The sequence below is a fragment of the Globicephala melas genome, chromosome 16, assembly GCF_963455315.2.
Source record: "Globicephala melas chromosome 16, mGloMel1.2, whole genome shotgun sequence".
Classification (NCBI taxonomy): domain Eukaryota; kingdom Metazoa; phylum Chordata; class Mammalia; order Artiodactyla; family Delphinidae; genus Globicephala; species Globicephala melas.
Window position 1 is genome coordinate 32,345,892 of NC_083329.1, and position 15,059 is coordinate 32,360,950.

At 41.2% G+C, this 15,059-nt stretch overlaps 1 protein-coding gene across 1 annotated transcript in view; it reads right to left on the reverse strand.

Moving 5' to 3' along the window:
• PLCE1 (phospholipase C epsilon 1) overlaps window positions 1–15,059 on the reverse strand; it is a 315,415-nt gene that overhangs the window by 58,912 nt on the left and 241,444 nt on the right. Inside the window, exons 7-11 of the mRNA XM_060285871.1 lie at window positions 13,442–13,647; window positions 9,578–10,253; window positions 2,703–2,885; window positions 1,675–1,792; window positions 758–914 (exon numbers count right to left, since the gene is read on the reverse strand). Of these exons, the coding sequence (XP_060141854.1) occupies window positions 758–914; window positions 1,675–1,792; window positions 2,703–2,885; window positions 9,578–10,253; window positions 13,442–13,647 (1,340 nt within the window). The remainder of the gene's footprint in view (window positions 1–757; window positions 915–1,674; window positions 1,793–2,702; window positions 2,886–9,577; window positions 10,254–13,441; window positions 13,648–15,059) is intronic.

Consider the following 15,059-nt stretch of genomic DNA (forward strand, 5'->3'; position numbering starts at 1 on the left):
GAGGGAGATGATGTGGCATTCTGATTCCTTTGAAAGACTTTCATTTTAATAATATTTCTTCTGAGAGGGTAACTGTTGTTTCAAATCTGTAATTTGCATGGACCTTACAAAATAATTTACACTAATACCAGCTAAACCTATCTAACTTGCTGTAAGACATTCACTTCTCTAGACATGTGTATCTCATACATGAGAAGAGTGTGACATATATTTCACCTATTAGCAAAGGGTCAAGCTGCTTACATTAAAACTTAATTTCTTCTTCGTTTAGAGCAGTGCTATCCAATAAAACTTTCTGCAATGATAGAAATGTTCTTTATCTGCACTGTTCAGTACAGTAGACACCAGCCACTGGTAGCTATGGAACATTTTTAATGTGGCTAGCATGACTGAGGAACTGAATTTGAAATTCTATTTAATTTTGATTAATTAAAATTCGAATTTAAATAGCCACTTAACATTTTCCCTGTGGCCAGCAGCTGCTATATCAGTGAAGATTTAGAGACTCACAGCTCAGATTTTGTTACTGCTACTGATCTTTGTCAAAAAATGAGAAGCAGTTATAGTAATATGAGAAGGTAGGAATACAAAATCAAGAAAATTAGGACCTTTAAAAAAATTGGGGGTTTTCCGTTTTAATGTGATTGTTAAGTCAAAATTAGAGATAGTCTTTCCGTAGAGCACTGGGAGAGGATGCCCTTCTACACAACCTGAAGGGTGTGAAGGGTCCTTCTGTTTTGTCATGTTAAGGCCCCACCTGGACGGGCTCTTGTTTGAAGAAGACAGCACAGGGGAGGACACTGGCCTGATGGGAGATGACGTCCCGGCAGCCAAGTTAGGGGACCCAGCCGTGGTCAAAGAGTGGGCTCTTCTGGAAGGGAGAGGGTTAGGAGAGCTCGTGATGGCATTCGCCTCTGTGAGGGTGAAAGACAGAAAAGAGACAATGACTGTGATTATACTTGCCCTCAGAAATCAAATGAAAACCAAAGATGCTTCTGAACGTCTGAGGAAATCAATCCATGCAGGTAATTAATGTACAAGAAGCATCAAAATATTCTGGTGGGTTCTCAGTCCTGGCTACACATCAGAATCATCTGGGGAGTGGGACTTCACTGGCGGTCTAGTGGTTAGGACTCTGTGCTTCCACTGCTGGGGGCATGGGTTCAGTCCCTGGTTGGGGAACTAAGATCCCACATGCTGTACAGCCAAATAGATAAATAAATAAACAAATAATGAGTAAATGGTAAAAATTAAAAAAAAAAAAAGAATCATCTGGGGAACTTAAAAAGTGCATAGATGTCCAGGTCCCAGACAGAGAGCGTCTAAATCAGTTGGGCTGGGGTGTGGCATCCAGGTATTTTTTAAAAGCTCTGATATCCAGCCAGGGGATAAGAATCACTGGTCTAATCTATCAACTTGTATCTTTTATACCTAATATTCCTTGTCAGTAATAGCAAGTTACTTAATGAGAATTTTCTTCTTAATTACACTTGTGTTTGCAAACTTGTATTTGCAGAAATACCTCTTGGGTTCCATCATCTAGTGAAACACAAAGGTAAGTATATAATGTGATAGAGTTTTGTTAAGAATGCCCACAATATATAAATCACAATTTAAAACCAAATGCATATATTTTCCCATTAAAAATTCTCAGATGTAAAGACGCTGCTTTACCTGATTCTTCTTGTTCATTAATTTCTTGAGGGTCAGAACCACTCCGGCTCCGACACTCTTTGTGCATTTTGGCTTTGCGGGTGGCCATCTCGTCATCGGTGGCCTCTCCACTCTCACCCTGGGAACACAAAACTCACATCGTTTCTCATTCTGTATTTCTCTCCCATCACTGCTTAGTTCAGGTGGGTCCGTATTTTCTCACTGACCCACGTTCGATACCACCTCCACCTGACAAAAATAGTAAAGACCTATGTGAAGACTGACCAGCTATTCTCGTGTTATATTTATCCCATGTGTTCTTCACTAAAATGCAGCACTCCTCTGGGGAGGGTGACAAGAGGAGGAATAAGACTCTTGGAATCTGTGTAGAGGCAGAGTTATGAAGCAGACAAAGTTCAACTTAGGCATCAACATATGTCTTAGGTCTCCCGTACGCAAAGACTGGGATTCCTTCTAGTTAACCATGAAGAAAATATATTATCATGTTACAGTAAGAATATAAATAATGTAATATATAATATATAGTGATACATATATATATCTGGGTAAAAAACAAAACATAAAATTTACCATCTTAACCATTTTTAAGTGTATAGTAGAGTACTGTTAACTATTTGTACCTTGTGAAACAAATCTCTAGAACTTTCTCATCCTGCAAAACTGAAACTCTTTGAACAGCTCCCCTTGTCCCCTTCCCCTTCCCCCCTGGCAACTGCCATTCAGCCCCATATTTTCCTTCTCTCTGCTCCCACAGCACTTTGCAGACAGCTTGACAGTGACTCTTATTTAGATCTCACTGTGTTTGTTAACATCTCTGTGTCCCTCTACGGACCTTGAATTTTCCCTGGTGCTGACTCAGTTCCTATCACTGGGCGTGGCATCCAGGAGGTGGTTGGTAAGCTCTTGGGTTTCATTTGTTTTACACTTCATCTTGACCCCAAGCCAAATGACCTAAGGTAGTTTATGGTCATGTAGACCATACAATGGTCCTGGAATACTGGGGTTAATGCTTAATAAATAAACTCTACCCTCATAAGGATTTTCTTCTTTTTCTTGGCGGTGCTTATACCCAAGGTGTTGTTTCTCTGCATGTTGGGCTTATCAGCACTCTTTGCTGATGTCCCGGGACTGGGGTTTCGAGTACTCCATCGTCTGCCGCCAAACAACTCCACAGCGTGAGCCAAAGTTGGGCCTTCGTATCGTCCATCCTCCTGTAAAACAACCACATTCTGAACACATAAGGAAAGAGCGAGCAATGGGGAAGTAAATACATTAACAGCTTCCCGTAAGTTCCCAGAGGTGGAGGAGAATAGGCTGTCACCGAAGAATAACATCTGGCCACGCAAGTGGCTGTTTTCTAACTGTCAGAACTCTCTGTTGGGGATTTCATCATGTCCCCTGTTGTCCTGGTCACACCCTGCTGAGTTCCAGTGATGTGCTTTAATAGGGCCACGTTCAACTGGGATTAACAAAAAAATTTCCCTTCCCAGTTTCAGAGGTTATGTTCCAGAATCATCACTGCAGGCAAATTCATTAAGATGTACTTTGCAGATCTGGGCTTTGGAGGACTTGGAGGGTGTACATGTGTGTACGAATCTATTTAAGTAAAATCAAGTTCTATTTGCTATTGCATCACTCCAGTGTATTTTCACCTAGTTCGATGCTTGGGACAGTCTGACTTGAAGTCGGAGTAGATGGAGTACACAAAATTCACTTTGGAGGGCTCTGGGAACACCTTGAGTAGTTGAGCTGCCAACCTCGTTTTTTATTCTTTGTTGGATAATTTTTTAATAAAATGAGGTGCACACCACTGATATTAAGAATGGCATATGCGCAAAACGAAACCACCCTTTCTGGCTAATGGCTGGAGAAGGAAGAAAAAGCATGAGAAATGGAGCTGCCATCCTCTTGAGTGACTGATATCCAAGGATAGAGAGCCCAGGGGACTCAGAGCACCATGCATATTATGATGTTGTGAGCAGCAAAAACATACTCAGTGGGTAGGTGATGGTTTACAATAGCTGCTGCTTGTAAGGCAACTCTGTGTAACATGCATTGAGTATCAGTAGGGATTCATTAATCTGTATTGATTAATGAATGAGTAATCCCTCCTGATTAATGATCAGTGGTCAACAATTCTCCTTATAAGTCAGGAAACTCAGTTAATAAAAACACAAAAAGGTCACATATAAATTAAAAACAATACTGATGATATTTCACAGGTTGTAGAAAAGGTACCTCTTAAAATTAATTTCCATTTACTATCTTTACTTTCTGCAAATTTTTAAGGTTAGTCTTCCTTTGCAATTCCAAAGAAGTGCTTGTGAATAGATTTTGCTTTGTTGTAGATAATATGCAAATAATAAAGAGGCTGTAGGTGTGTGTACGCGCGCGCGCGCACGCTTGCTCCTTCATCCTAACGTTCAATGACTATCTGATTTTATGACTTGAGTTGTGACCTCCCACTTCCTGCATCCTGTTATGGATCCCAGCATGCTGAGTAACTTGGATACTTGATGATCTTTTGAATGACATTTGATGAAACCTTTTAGTGACCTTTTGTCGTGGATATTTGTGATTTATGCCTGCTTATGGATCATTTCTCTTTTCTCTAACCATACCCCAATTTTATTTGATCTCTTTTTCACTAGATATAGTCTTGGGTCTATCAATCAAAGGGAACAGCCTCCCTTGATCAATGGTTGGTACAGGATTCAAATAAGCCAATCAGAATTTCTGTCCCTGGAAAATGAATCTTGAATGCACTGATACAGAGCATGAAAATGCTTGGAGATGATTCCACCTGGTGCAGGCCTGCTGAAGAGAGTCCCTGATAGCAAGTCACTACAACTGACTCCAAAGTGGAATAAACAATTCATGACACAATTTCACAAATAGATGTTAACTACCTTATTGCATAACATACTCTGAAAGAAACCTTGTAAAATTTTTGTCTATGGGTTTTAAATAACACATCTTTAAGCATTTAATAGACCCCTTCATTAAAATTTACAAGTTCTGCTCTGCAAAAGACACTGTCAAGAGAGTTAGAAGACAAGCCACAGACTGGGAGAAAATATTTGCAAAGGAATATCTGATGGTCTGTTATCCAAAATATACAAAGAAATCTTAAAACTCTACAATAAGAAAATAAACAACCCGATTAAAAAAATGGGCCAAAGATCCTAACAGACACCTCACCAAAGCAGACATACAGATGGCAAATAATCACATGAAAAGATGTTCCATATCATATGTCATCAGGGAAATGCGAAATGAAACAAGAAACCACTACACATCTATTAGAATGGCCAAAATTGAGAACACTGACAACACCAAATGCTGGTGAGGTTGTGGAGCAACAGGAACTCTCATCCATTGCTGGTGGAAACGCAAAATCATACAGCCACTTGAGAAGGCAGTTTGGTTTCTTACAAAACTAAACACACTGTTACGGTATGATCCAACAATCACACTCCTTGGTATTTACCCAAATGAGTTGAAAACTTACGTCCACACAAAAACCTGACCATGGATGTTTACACCAGCTTTATTCATAATTGTCAAAATTTGGAAGCAACAAAGAAATCCTTTAGTAGGTGAATGAATGCATAATCTGTGGTCCACCCAGACAATGGAATTTCATTCAGAATAAAAAGAAAGCTATTAAGCTACAAGAAGACAGGGAGGAAACTTGCATGCATATTATGAAGTGAAAGAAACCAATCTGAGAAGGCTACATATTGTATGATTCCAACCATATGACATTCTGATAAAGGCAAAACTATGGAGACAATAAAAAGATCAGTGGTTGCAGGGGACTGGGGGAAGGGGTGGGGGTGGAGTGGGAGAAAGAGATAAAAGGCAGAGCACACAGGATTTTTAGGGCAGTGAAAATGCTCCATATAAGGGGCTTCCCTAGTGGCGCAGTGGTTGAGAGTCTCCCTGCCAATGCAGGGGACACGGGTTCGAGCCCTGGTCTGGGAGGATCCCACATGCCGTGGAGCAACTAGGCCCGTGAGCCACAACTACTGAGCCTGCGCGTCTGGAGCCTGTGCTCCGCAACAAGAGAGGCCGCGATAGTGAAGGGCCTGTGCACTGCAATGAGGAGTGGCCCCCGCTCGCCACAACTAGAGAAAGCCCTCGCACAGAAACGAAGACCCAACACAGCAAAAATAAATAAATAAATAAATAAATAAATAAATAAATAATGTTCCATATAATATTATAGTGATGGATATATGTCAATAAATATTTGCACAAGCCCACAGAACGTACAGCACCAAGAGTGAACTCTAAGGTAAATTATGGACTTTGAGTGATTACGATGTGTCAACATAGGTTCATCCTTTGTAAAAGAATGTACCATTCTGGTGAGTGATGTTGATAATGGGGGTGCCATGCAGGCATGGGGGCAGGAAGTTTATGGGAAATCTCTGTACCTTCCTTTCAATTTTATTATAAACCTAAAACTGCTCTAAAAAATAAAATCTTTAATATAAAAATTTAATAGATCCATTACCATGTACATATAAAAGGGTCAGCCTCCACTGCTTTGGCTTTTCTAAATTCAGAACAGGTCAACGTGTGCCAAGCTTTACTTTTAATGGAAATATTTTAGGCCTGGAAAAGGCAGGATGCTTTCGTTTAATCTTTAGAGGAGACTCTCTGGGAACTAAAATGTAGTTTGAATCTTTCTTTCGTTTTATACAAAACAATAAACTTGTTTAGGATAGGTGAAATATGTCCTTCCATTTTTAATTTGGGAGAAGGACTATTGTGAGTGAAGGTTCATTCTCAGTTTTAGAAAACAGTTCATGTGGAAGTTGAGGATTAGGAAATTAATTCCTTAAAAAATATTCATGCACTTTTAACCCAGCAAATCTTTGCATATGATATCTTAAAGACTGTGAAACTAATCTAATTCTTTAAATAGATCCCATTTTTTCCCTTAAAGATAGCCAGAATCTGTTTCTGTTGCTTACAATCAAAGAAGTTTACTGATAATCCTGTGTATAACCTTCTCCGCTTCCCAGAGATCTTTCCAAGTATATGAGTTCCCAAGCTCTGCCCATGATAACCTTGAGCCAAAGTTCATGATACCAGCCTTTCCTCCACACCCCACACGGAATCTCTGCAGAGTTTACTTGCTTTTACTTTCCTGTATTCCTAGGCTTCATTACAAATGTCACTATTTCTTCTTGTCTTTTGCTTTATCTCCTGCTACTATTGCCATTAGATCAATTTACATTTACTAGTACTAAAATACTTATATTTGAAAGTAACCGTGCAAACATTCATCACACAAAAGGACTCTTATGTCAGAAAGATTATTTTCTATATAAGCTCTTCCCAAACTGGGGATAAAGAGATACACTTATAGGGCTGTTAACAGAAGTTTGGAAGAAATCAAGACTTTTCATACATTTCTTTAATTTATAGATACATTTAAGTAGGTTTCGGTTGTACTCTGAGACTTCTCAGAGCTTTAAATGTGCTAAGTCGTATTATAAGTCAGACAAGCGAGGCATTTATTTAGCATGATGCCTGTTTGACCTTTTGTTCTCCAAGTACGAAATTAGCATCTTTTTGATGTTTCCTGAGATCATTTGGGAACTGGTCTATTTGATGGGAAAATGAGTAGTCCGTTGACCTTTTTCACTTTAAAAGAAAGAAAGAAAGAAAGAAATCTTGAGTGTCTAAGACCGTTGCCTGTCTTAGGCAGCTCACGTAGTACATTGTTTTGAGGAATAATGTCACCTGAGTGTTCAGAAGTGACTGAGGTATATTGGAGCTATTTTGCTGTTACACTGTGATGACTTGGTTCCACACGGGGTGGAGCGGTGGGGGCTGGGAGATAGGAAGGGGTGTAGCTGTGTTTGCAACTGTGTAGGACTGAATCTGCTCCAAGTCATTTCCTCTGTCTCTGCTCTTACCTCTTCTCATCAGACCATTGTTCATGGTCTCAGCTGGTGCCTTCTTCAGCACAAACTGAAGGTTGCCAGGTTAAATGAGAAACTAAGTAGACCTTATATGTTAATTCAGTTACTTTATGCTATAACATGGGGAGGGAAACAAATGGAGCAAATAAACCACATAGGCTTTGTGACAGTGATTGTAATTGAGCCCAAAGATTTTGGTTTATGCCCAGCTTGAATGGATTTTCATGATTCTAGAAGGCTGAGAAATGACTGTAATTGAAAATCAAGGGACTTCCCTGGTGGCACAGTGGTTAAGAATCTGCCTGCCAATGCAGGGGACACTGGTTTGAGCCCTGGTCGGGGAGGATCCCACATGCTGCAGAGCAACTGAGCCCATGTGCCACAACTACTGAGCCTGCGCTGTAGAGCCCGCGAGCCACAGCTACTGAGCCCGCGCGCCTAGAGTCCGTGCTCTGCAACAAGAGAAGCCACTACAATGAGAAGTCTGTGCACCGCAACGAAGAGCAGTCCCCACTCCCTGCAACTAGAGAAAGCTCGCATGCAGCAACAAAGACCCAATGCAGCCAAAAATATAAACAAATAAATAAATAAATTTATGAAAAAAAAAGAAAATCAATATTGATAATAGCTCCTGAAGACCTTTCTTCCAAGCAGCTGGCAGCACTGAGAGCTCCCTGTGGAATAGACAGGAAGCAGGTATTTTGGTTTCCATTTTAGATGAGTTAACTAAAACTGGCTTTGCGCAGTGCAGCATAATCGTGTATATAGGTCTATGTGCTTATTAAGTCATTAATCAAGTTAGTTATTCAGGATATGATCTCTATCATAAGTACTGCATGGATGTGGGAAAAGGGGAAAGAAGGGGTCCTATATGTGCCTCTACTAACATTCCAGAGAGGAAGATGTTTTTGTCAGAAACATGTTAGCACTGTGAAAAGTGCATGAAATCAGTCATTTGAGTAATTTAAATCATACTTCTATTTGTTCTGTGACACTAGTAGAAAAGATAATTCCCCCCCTCCCCAATAGATAGAAAAGCATAGCAAAGAAAAACCGAATACTTTGTACAACTCATTTGACAACACCACTAACAGTGTCACCTTGTAGTGGGGTTTATGACTCAGTCTCCGAGCAATCTCTGCCCTCCTTCCTCCACAAGTGTGCTACTCTGGTTATTCCTGTGTCTCTTCTCACCACCTCATTCAGCCCAGGCCTACTGCCACCCTTAGCTGGAGTGTCAAAGTACCTGATAATTTAGGGTTAATGAAAAACTCGCTCAGTTTAACCTGCGACTGTGAGAAACCTCCTCCTAAGAGCTGCTGCCACTACAAATCTGGTTTGGAAGAACTCTAGGTATGAGTTTATCTCACATTTGGGAAAGTTTCTTTTAACCTTAAAAGTCCTACAGTTCAGCAGCAATACACAGTAAGTTAAATAACCCTCCTAGGGTCACGGAGCACATTAGAAGATGAAACAGGATTTCAATTTCCAAAGTGAAGGTTTCCAATGTATCAGCTAGTCCCTAATTAATAATAAAAGCATTCATATACAATGCTTTCCATTTTCACTTTGAGTAAGTGAAAATGCTTATATTAACTTGTTTCTTTCCAGATGTGAGACGTACAATGACCACAGTCACTGTTATCGTACAAAATAATAATAGGACCTACTATGAGCCAGACACTATTCTTTATACCTATGAATTTACATTATGGCTTTACACATATTAACTCAGTTAAAGCTCACAGTCACCCTATGAATAGGTATCATTATTATTCTCACTTTATAGATGAGAAACTGAGGCACAGAGACTTAAATAAAGGCTGTTCCACATCACTCAGGTAGGAAGTGACAGAGCTGGGAGAATGAACCTTGGTGGTCTAGTTGTCCAGTGTGTCTTTATAACAATTATATCTGGAGAATTATACCACTGAGGAGAGAGGGAAGGCTGTACCCCTTACCTGGTAGAGGCTGACGTATTGTTTCCGCAGCCACTGCTGTCTTTGGTCAGGGAACTTCCTCATCTTTCTCACAGCTCTCGTGAGTTCCAACAATCCACTGAAGAGCATTTTAGCTGTGTGCTTTGGTGCCACGAAGTGCAATAATCTATTGTCCGTGGTCTGAAGCCCGTAGAGCAGTGTCACACCAGTCTCTGAGAGAGACATGTTACTCAGTTTGTTCTGGACACACACAGTGTGTATATCAATGCTAGGGTGTCCCATGTACACAGCCTTTGCTGAAAACATATCCAAGACCCCCTCTGCCAGGCCACTTAATCCAGCATTGCCCAGTAATGGGAATTTGCCAGGCTCGGATGTGTTACTAAGCACACCAAGTTTTGCTTTAGCACTGGCTGGGGAAGCAGTGGTGGGCTTTATCCAGGTCAAGGTGCTATTGTCAGGCTGAAGCTGGAGGAAGCAGCGGGCAGAGAGGTGCATGTCCTGGTCATAGTGGATGACCGTGGCCCCCTGCAGCAGGAACTGGTGCACATCAGCTTGGATGGACAGCACGTACCACGGGATGAGCTCTGTCCCATGGTCAAAGGCCTTCTGTGGCTCTTCTGTTCCGTGAGGGTCGCATTCTTGGGGCTCCTCAAAGATGTCATTTTCAGAATCCAACAAATCTCCAATTATAAACCTGATAGAAAGGGATACAAATTTGGTCTGTCTTATAATCAGAAGTGAGAACAACAAAAAGCTTTCACTGACACTGGACACCATTTTTAATTCCACTATGAATTCAAATTAGCATAGAAAATATAAAATGCTAAAAGTCACAGAGTAATTTTTTTAGCTGTATTTGAAAACCTTATATTTAACAATATGTCTGACCAAAGGCTTAAAGAAAGGAACTACTAGATCAGTTACTGCATTTTTAAAGATTTTTTTTGATGTGGACCATTTTTAAAGTCTTTATTGAATTTGTTACACTATTCTTCTGTTTTATATTTTGGTTTTTTGGCTGCGAGGCATGTGGGATCTTAGCTCCCTGACCAGGGATTGAACCTGCACCCTCTGCATTGGAAGGCGAAGTCTTAACCACTGGACCGCCAGGGAAGTCCCCAGTTATTGCATTTTTAATGTAAACAACGATAATCTTCATTATTTATTAGTTTTTCCTTTTGTGTCAGGAACTGTGTTAAATACATACATTTTTGCACTTTATTTGACCTACTTGCAAAGTAAGTTTTCTTATTTTTTTTTTAACCTATGGGGAAACTGAGGTTCAGAAGGGATGAGTAACTGCTCCAGGTTACCCAACTCAGAAGAGACCTACCCAAGGCAGGATTCTGGTCTGTCTGACCCTTTAGCCTGGGCTATTCATTACTAGGTGCATTGCCTTCTACGTGATCATAACAAAATACAATGGGGCTAAAATAGGCAAAACAAGACTTAATAAGTGGGCCTGCGAAGTGCCTCTGCTAAAAATAAAATACAATTAGTTCAAAGGCACTCATTGGGAAATACTGTCATGGTACCAGATGAGCAAGAACAGCCCTCCTTGACTCAATCTTAGATTTTCACTGTATGCGTGTGTGCGCCTGTGTGTGCACATGTGCACATAAAGGACTTGTCTGCTTGGACAGTTTAGCACGTTGCCTTCCCTGAGTCAGGAACCTGGATTACCAGGGCCAGAAGGATCTTAGGGGAAGGCAAGGGAGCCTTTATTGCCTCCTTTCTATTTGGCCACTTGGTAGGAACATGCCTAAGAGAGATTCATTCTCTTCGAAGCATGAGGAATTGTTACTAAGATCAAGCTTTCTGCTGTTTGATCCATAGATATCACTAGCAAAGTGGTGGATAAAATTGAGAAGGAGTTGGGTCCATACATCCCTGGGAAGGAATGTTCCCATCATCTTGAGGCAGTTGGGCAGCCGACTGCCTCTTGGCAAGGCAAACAGCAGCCCTGGGCTTCTTGGACTCTCAGGCTAGATCCTGGTCCCCGAGCAAGATCCCACTACTGTTTTCAAACAGCAAGAGCTTCTTCTTCCTTGCCCCACATAAATAGATATTCTTAAGAAAGAAAAGAAATCCACAAGGGATCTCACAAACCTGATGGTCAGAATATCCTTTTCAAATCACCCACACTGGAAACACTGGAAACAACCCAAATGACCAGCAACAATAAAATGTATAAATAAAATTTGAAGTAATTCATACAACACAATCCTGCACAGCAATGAAAATGAACATGCAATGGTTGGCTGCCTGCAACAACATGGACAAATCTTAAGCAAGACATACAGGCATATATACTGTATGATTACATTAATATAAATTTCAAAACCAGGGAAAACTATACTATATTGTTTATATTAGAGAGACACAATAGTGGTAAAATTATAAAGAAAAGCAGGATGTACTATCATATAATCACAGCAGTGAACTTTTCTTTAGGGAGAGAGGTGGTGACATAATTGAGAAGGGAAACAAGGGGTTTGTGGGTGCTGACAATGTTTTTACTCTGGGTGGTAGTTACACATGCATTCACTTGAAACTATTCAAAAACATTAGCTTTTTTTTAAAAAAAATTTAATTTTAGAATAGTTTTAGATTTGTAGAGAAATTGCAAAGACAGTATACCCCACATCTAGTTTTCCCTATTATTAACATCTTACATTAAGGGTGGTATATTTGACACAATTCATGAACCAATACTGTGATACATTATTATTTATTAAAGTCTATACTCTGTTTAGATTTCCTTAGTTTTTTACCCATTTGCCTTTGCCTTTTCTGTTCCAGGATTCCATCCAGGAATCCGTATTTCATTTAACCATCATATTTCTTTATCTTTCTCAGACGTTCTCAGTTTCTCAGACTTTCCTTGTTTTTGATGGTCTCGACAGTTTTGAGGAGCAGTGGTCAGGCATTTTGTAGAATGACCATCAATTAGAATTTGCTTGATAATTTTCTAATTTTCTCATAATTATTCTGGGGCTCTGGGTTCTGGGGAGGAAGACCACAGAGGTAGAGTGCCATTTTCATCACACCATATTCAGGGAACATACTATCAACACGACTTACTCTGTTGATGTCGACCTGGCTGAGGTAGTGCTGGTCATGTCCACTGCAAAGTTACTTTAAAAAAAAAAGAACTCCTTTCTACACTGTAATCTTTGGAAGGAATTCACTGCGTGCAGCCCACACTTAAGGAATTCTGCTCTACCTTGTAGAGGGTGGAGTGTATACATAAGTTATTTGGAATTCTTCTGCATGGGAGATTTGTCTCTTCTCCCCTATTTGTTTGTTTATTTATCATTTACGTATATGGACTCATGAATATTTATATAATACTTTGGGTTATAATCTAATACTACTTTATTTTGTTGCTCAAATAGTTCCAGCTGGCAATCGGGAGCTCTTTCAGTTGGCTCCTGTAGTTCTTTGACATAACCTCATTATTTTGGTTTTTTTTCCTCAGCACTTCTTTAGTTTTTGGCACAAGATGCTCCAGGCTCATCTTGTGTATTTCCTGTCCCAGTCCTAGAATCAGCCATTTCTCCAAGAAGCTTTGCTTTCTCTCACTGAAAAATGTTATTAGAAATCAAAATTTGGGTGCTAGGTGCAAATCCACTCTTTTTTATGCACTTTTTTTTTTGCCGTACGCGGGCCTCTCACTGTTGTGGCCTCTCCCGCTGCAGAGCACAGGCTCCAGACACACATGCTCAGCGGCCATGGCTCACGGGCCCAGCCGCTTCGCGGCATGTGGGATCTTCCCGGACCGGGGCACGAACCCGTGTCCCCTGCACCGGCAGGTGGACTCTCAACCACTGCGCCACCAGGGAAGCCCGAGCATCCCAATTTTTAAAATGTAAAACTTACTGCCATCGGGCTTTATCCTTCAAGGAATTTTTCCTAGCGCTGCTCCCCTCACTGGGGCTGTCCTCCTCTTCTGTCTCCAGACTTCGACTGCAGCTTCTGATGATCTGAAAGATGCTGTTGACGGTGGACTCCTTCTCTGAATTCTTTAAGCCATTCTGTCCCACTCGTTGTAAGAAATTATCTTGTCCGCTATAATCGGCTACAAACTACAGAAAAATATATTGAGGATTTGTGATTGCAACTTCACATACTACATCTAAATAACCTACTTAGCTAGGGAAACGAAATCGTAACAGTCATAAATAATGGCATTTGTGCCTATTTTACTGGGGGAAAGAAAACCTCCAGGAAAAACATTTTTTTCCTTTCACCGCATGAAATACCAAAAGTCACTCTTGTTTCCACTAAGACAACATTAGTCCCGCTAGGAATCAACACTCCACTTTGAATTTACAACATAAAAAGCAATATTATTTCAAGGGTTCCCTAGGGAGAAGATTAGCCACTTTACAGAGGAAGGACAGGGTTATTTTATCCTTGTAGTGAAATTGAGAAAAACCATGACAAAAGTGTATTATTCTATGGAACTGGATAAAATTACTGGGGCCCAAGAAAATGATGGAGAAAGGGGGACATTTTGCTTTATTTATTTCCCATACATCTTACGGTATAACACAGAGGCTTCCTGCTGGTTTATAAGCTCTTATTGTCTGTATTTGTGATCAGGAAGTTTCTCCCATCAGAAGTCAGAGTGAGACAGGCTGGGACCTAGGACCCTTTGCTGGGACCTGGGACCCTTTGCTGCAGTGATGGGACCTGGGACCCTTTGCTGCAGTGCTGGGACAGGGGACCCTTTGCTGCAGTGCTGGGACCAGAGACCCTTTGCTGCAGTGCTGCAGTGCTTGCACCTGGACACACCTCTCCTCCAGCAACAAAATGCAAAGAAACTGTACAGGACTAAAAATAACCGGATGCATGCACAGTTGGGGCAAATTCTAGACCCAAAAGATACAAAGAGACCAAAAAAACCCAACTGCCACTTTTGAAGAGTGGGGAGCAAAAGCAGGGTACTGAGCATGCCCCATGCACACAGCACCACGAGAGGGGTTGGCAAAACACCTAAGCCACCCGTCTGGACCGACCCCTGGACACATGCCTACCCTCATATAAGGAACAAGCTCTCCCCAGCCCCGCTCAGGGAGCTGCAGCAGGGGCCCCAATAAAGCCTTGCCTGAATTTCTTGTCTGGCCTCTAGTCAATTTCTATTGGCTGGGGAAGGCCAAGAACCCTGGTCGGTAACAAGAGGGGCAGCTAGGCCATGAGATAGGGTGTTCCTGCCTTCTGAGACATGAGGGAGGCGGTATGGGTGCAGCTTTGGGGGGCTTGCTTTAAGTTTTCCCCTCCATTTCTTGCACTTTATCCCTCCCTCATAAGCCAGGGAGATGCAAGCCAGTAGTGCTGCCGGCACCTGTCAGAGGTTCTAAGTCTCCCTGATACCAGGCAATGCTTTTGTTCCCAGGTGACCTGGAAGAGGCTGCAGTTTTAGGAAGTTTTCCCACTGCCACTGAGAAGGGCTGTGTGTGAGTGTGAGAGTGTGTGTGTGTAAGGTCAGCAGTGG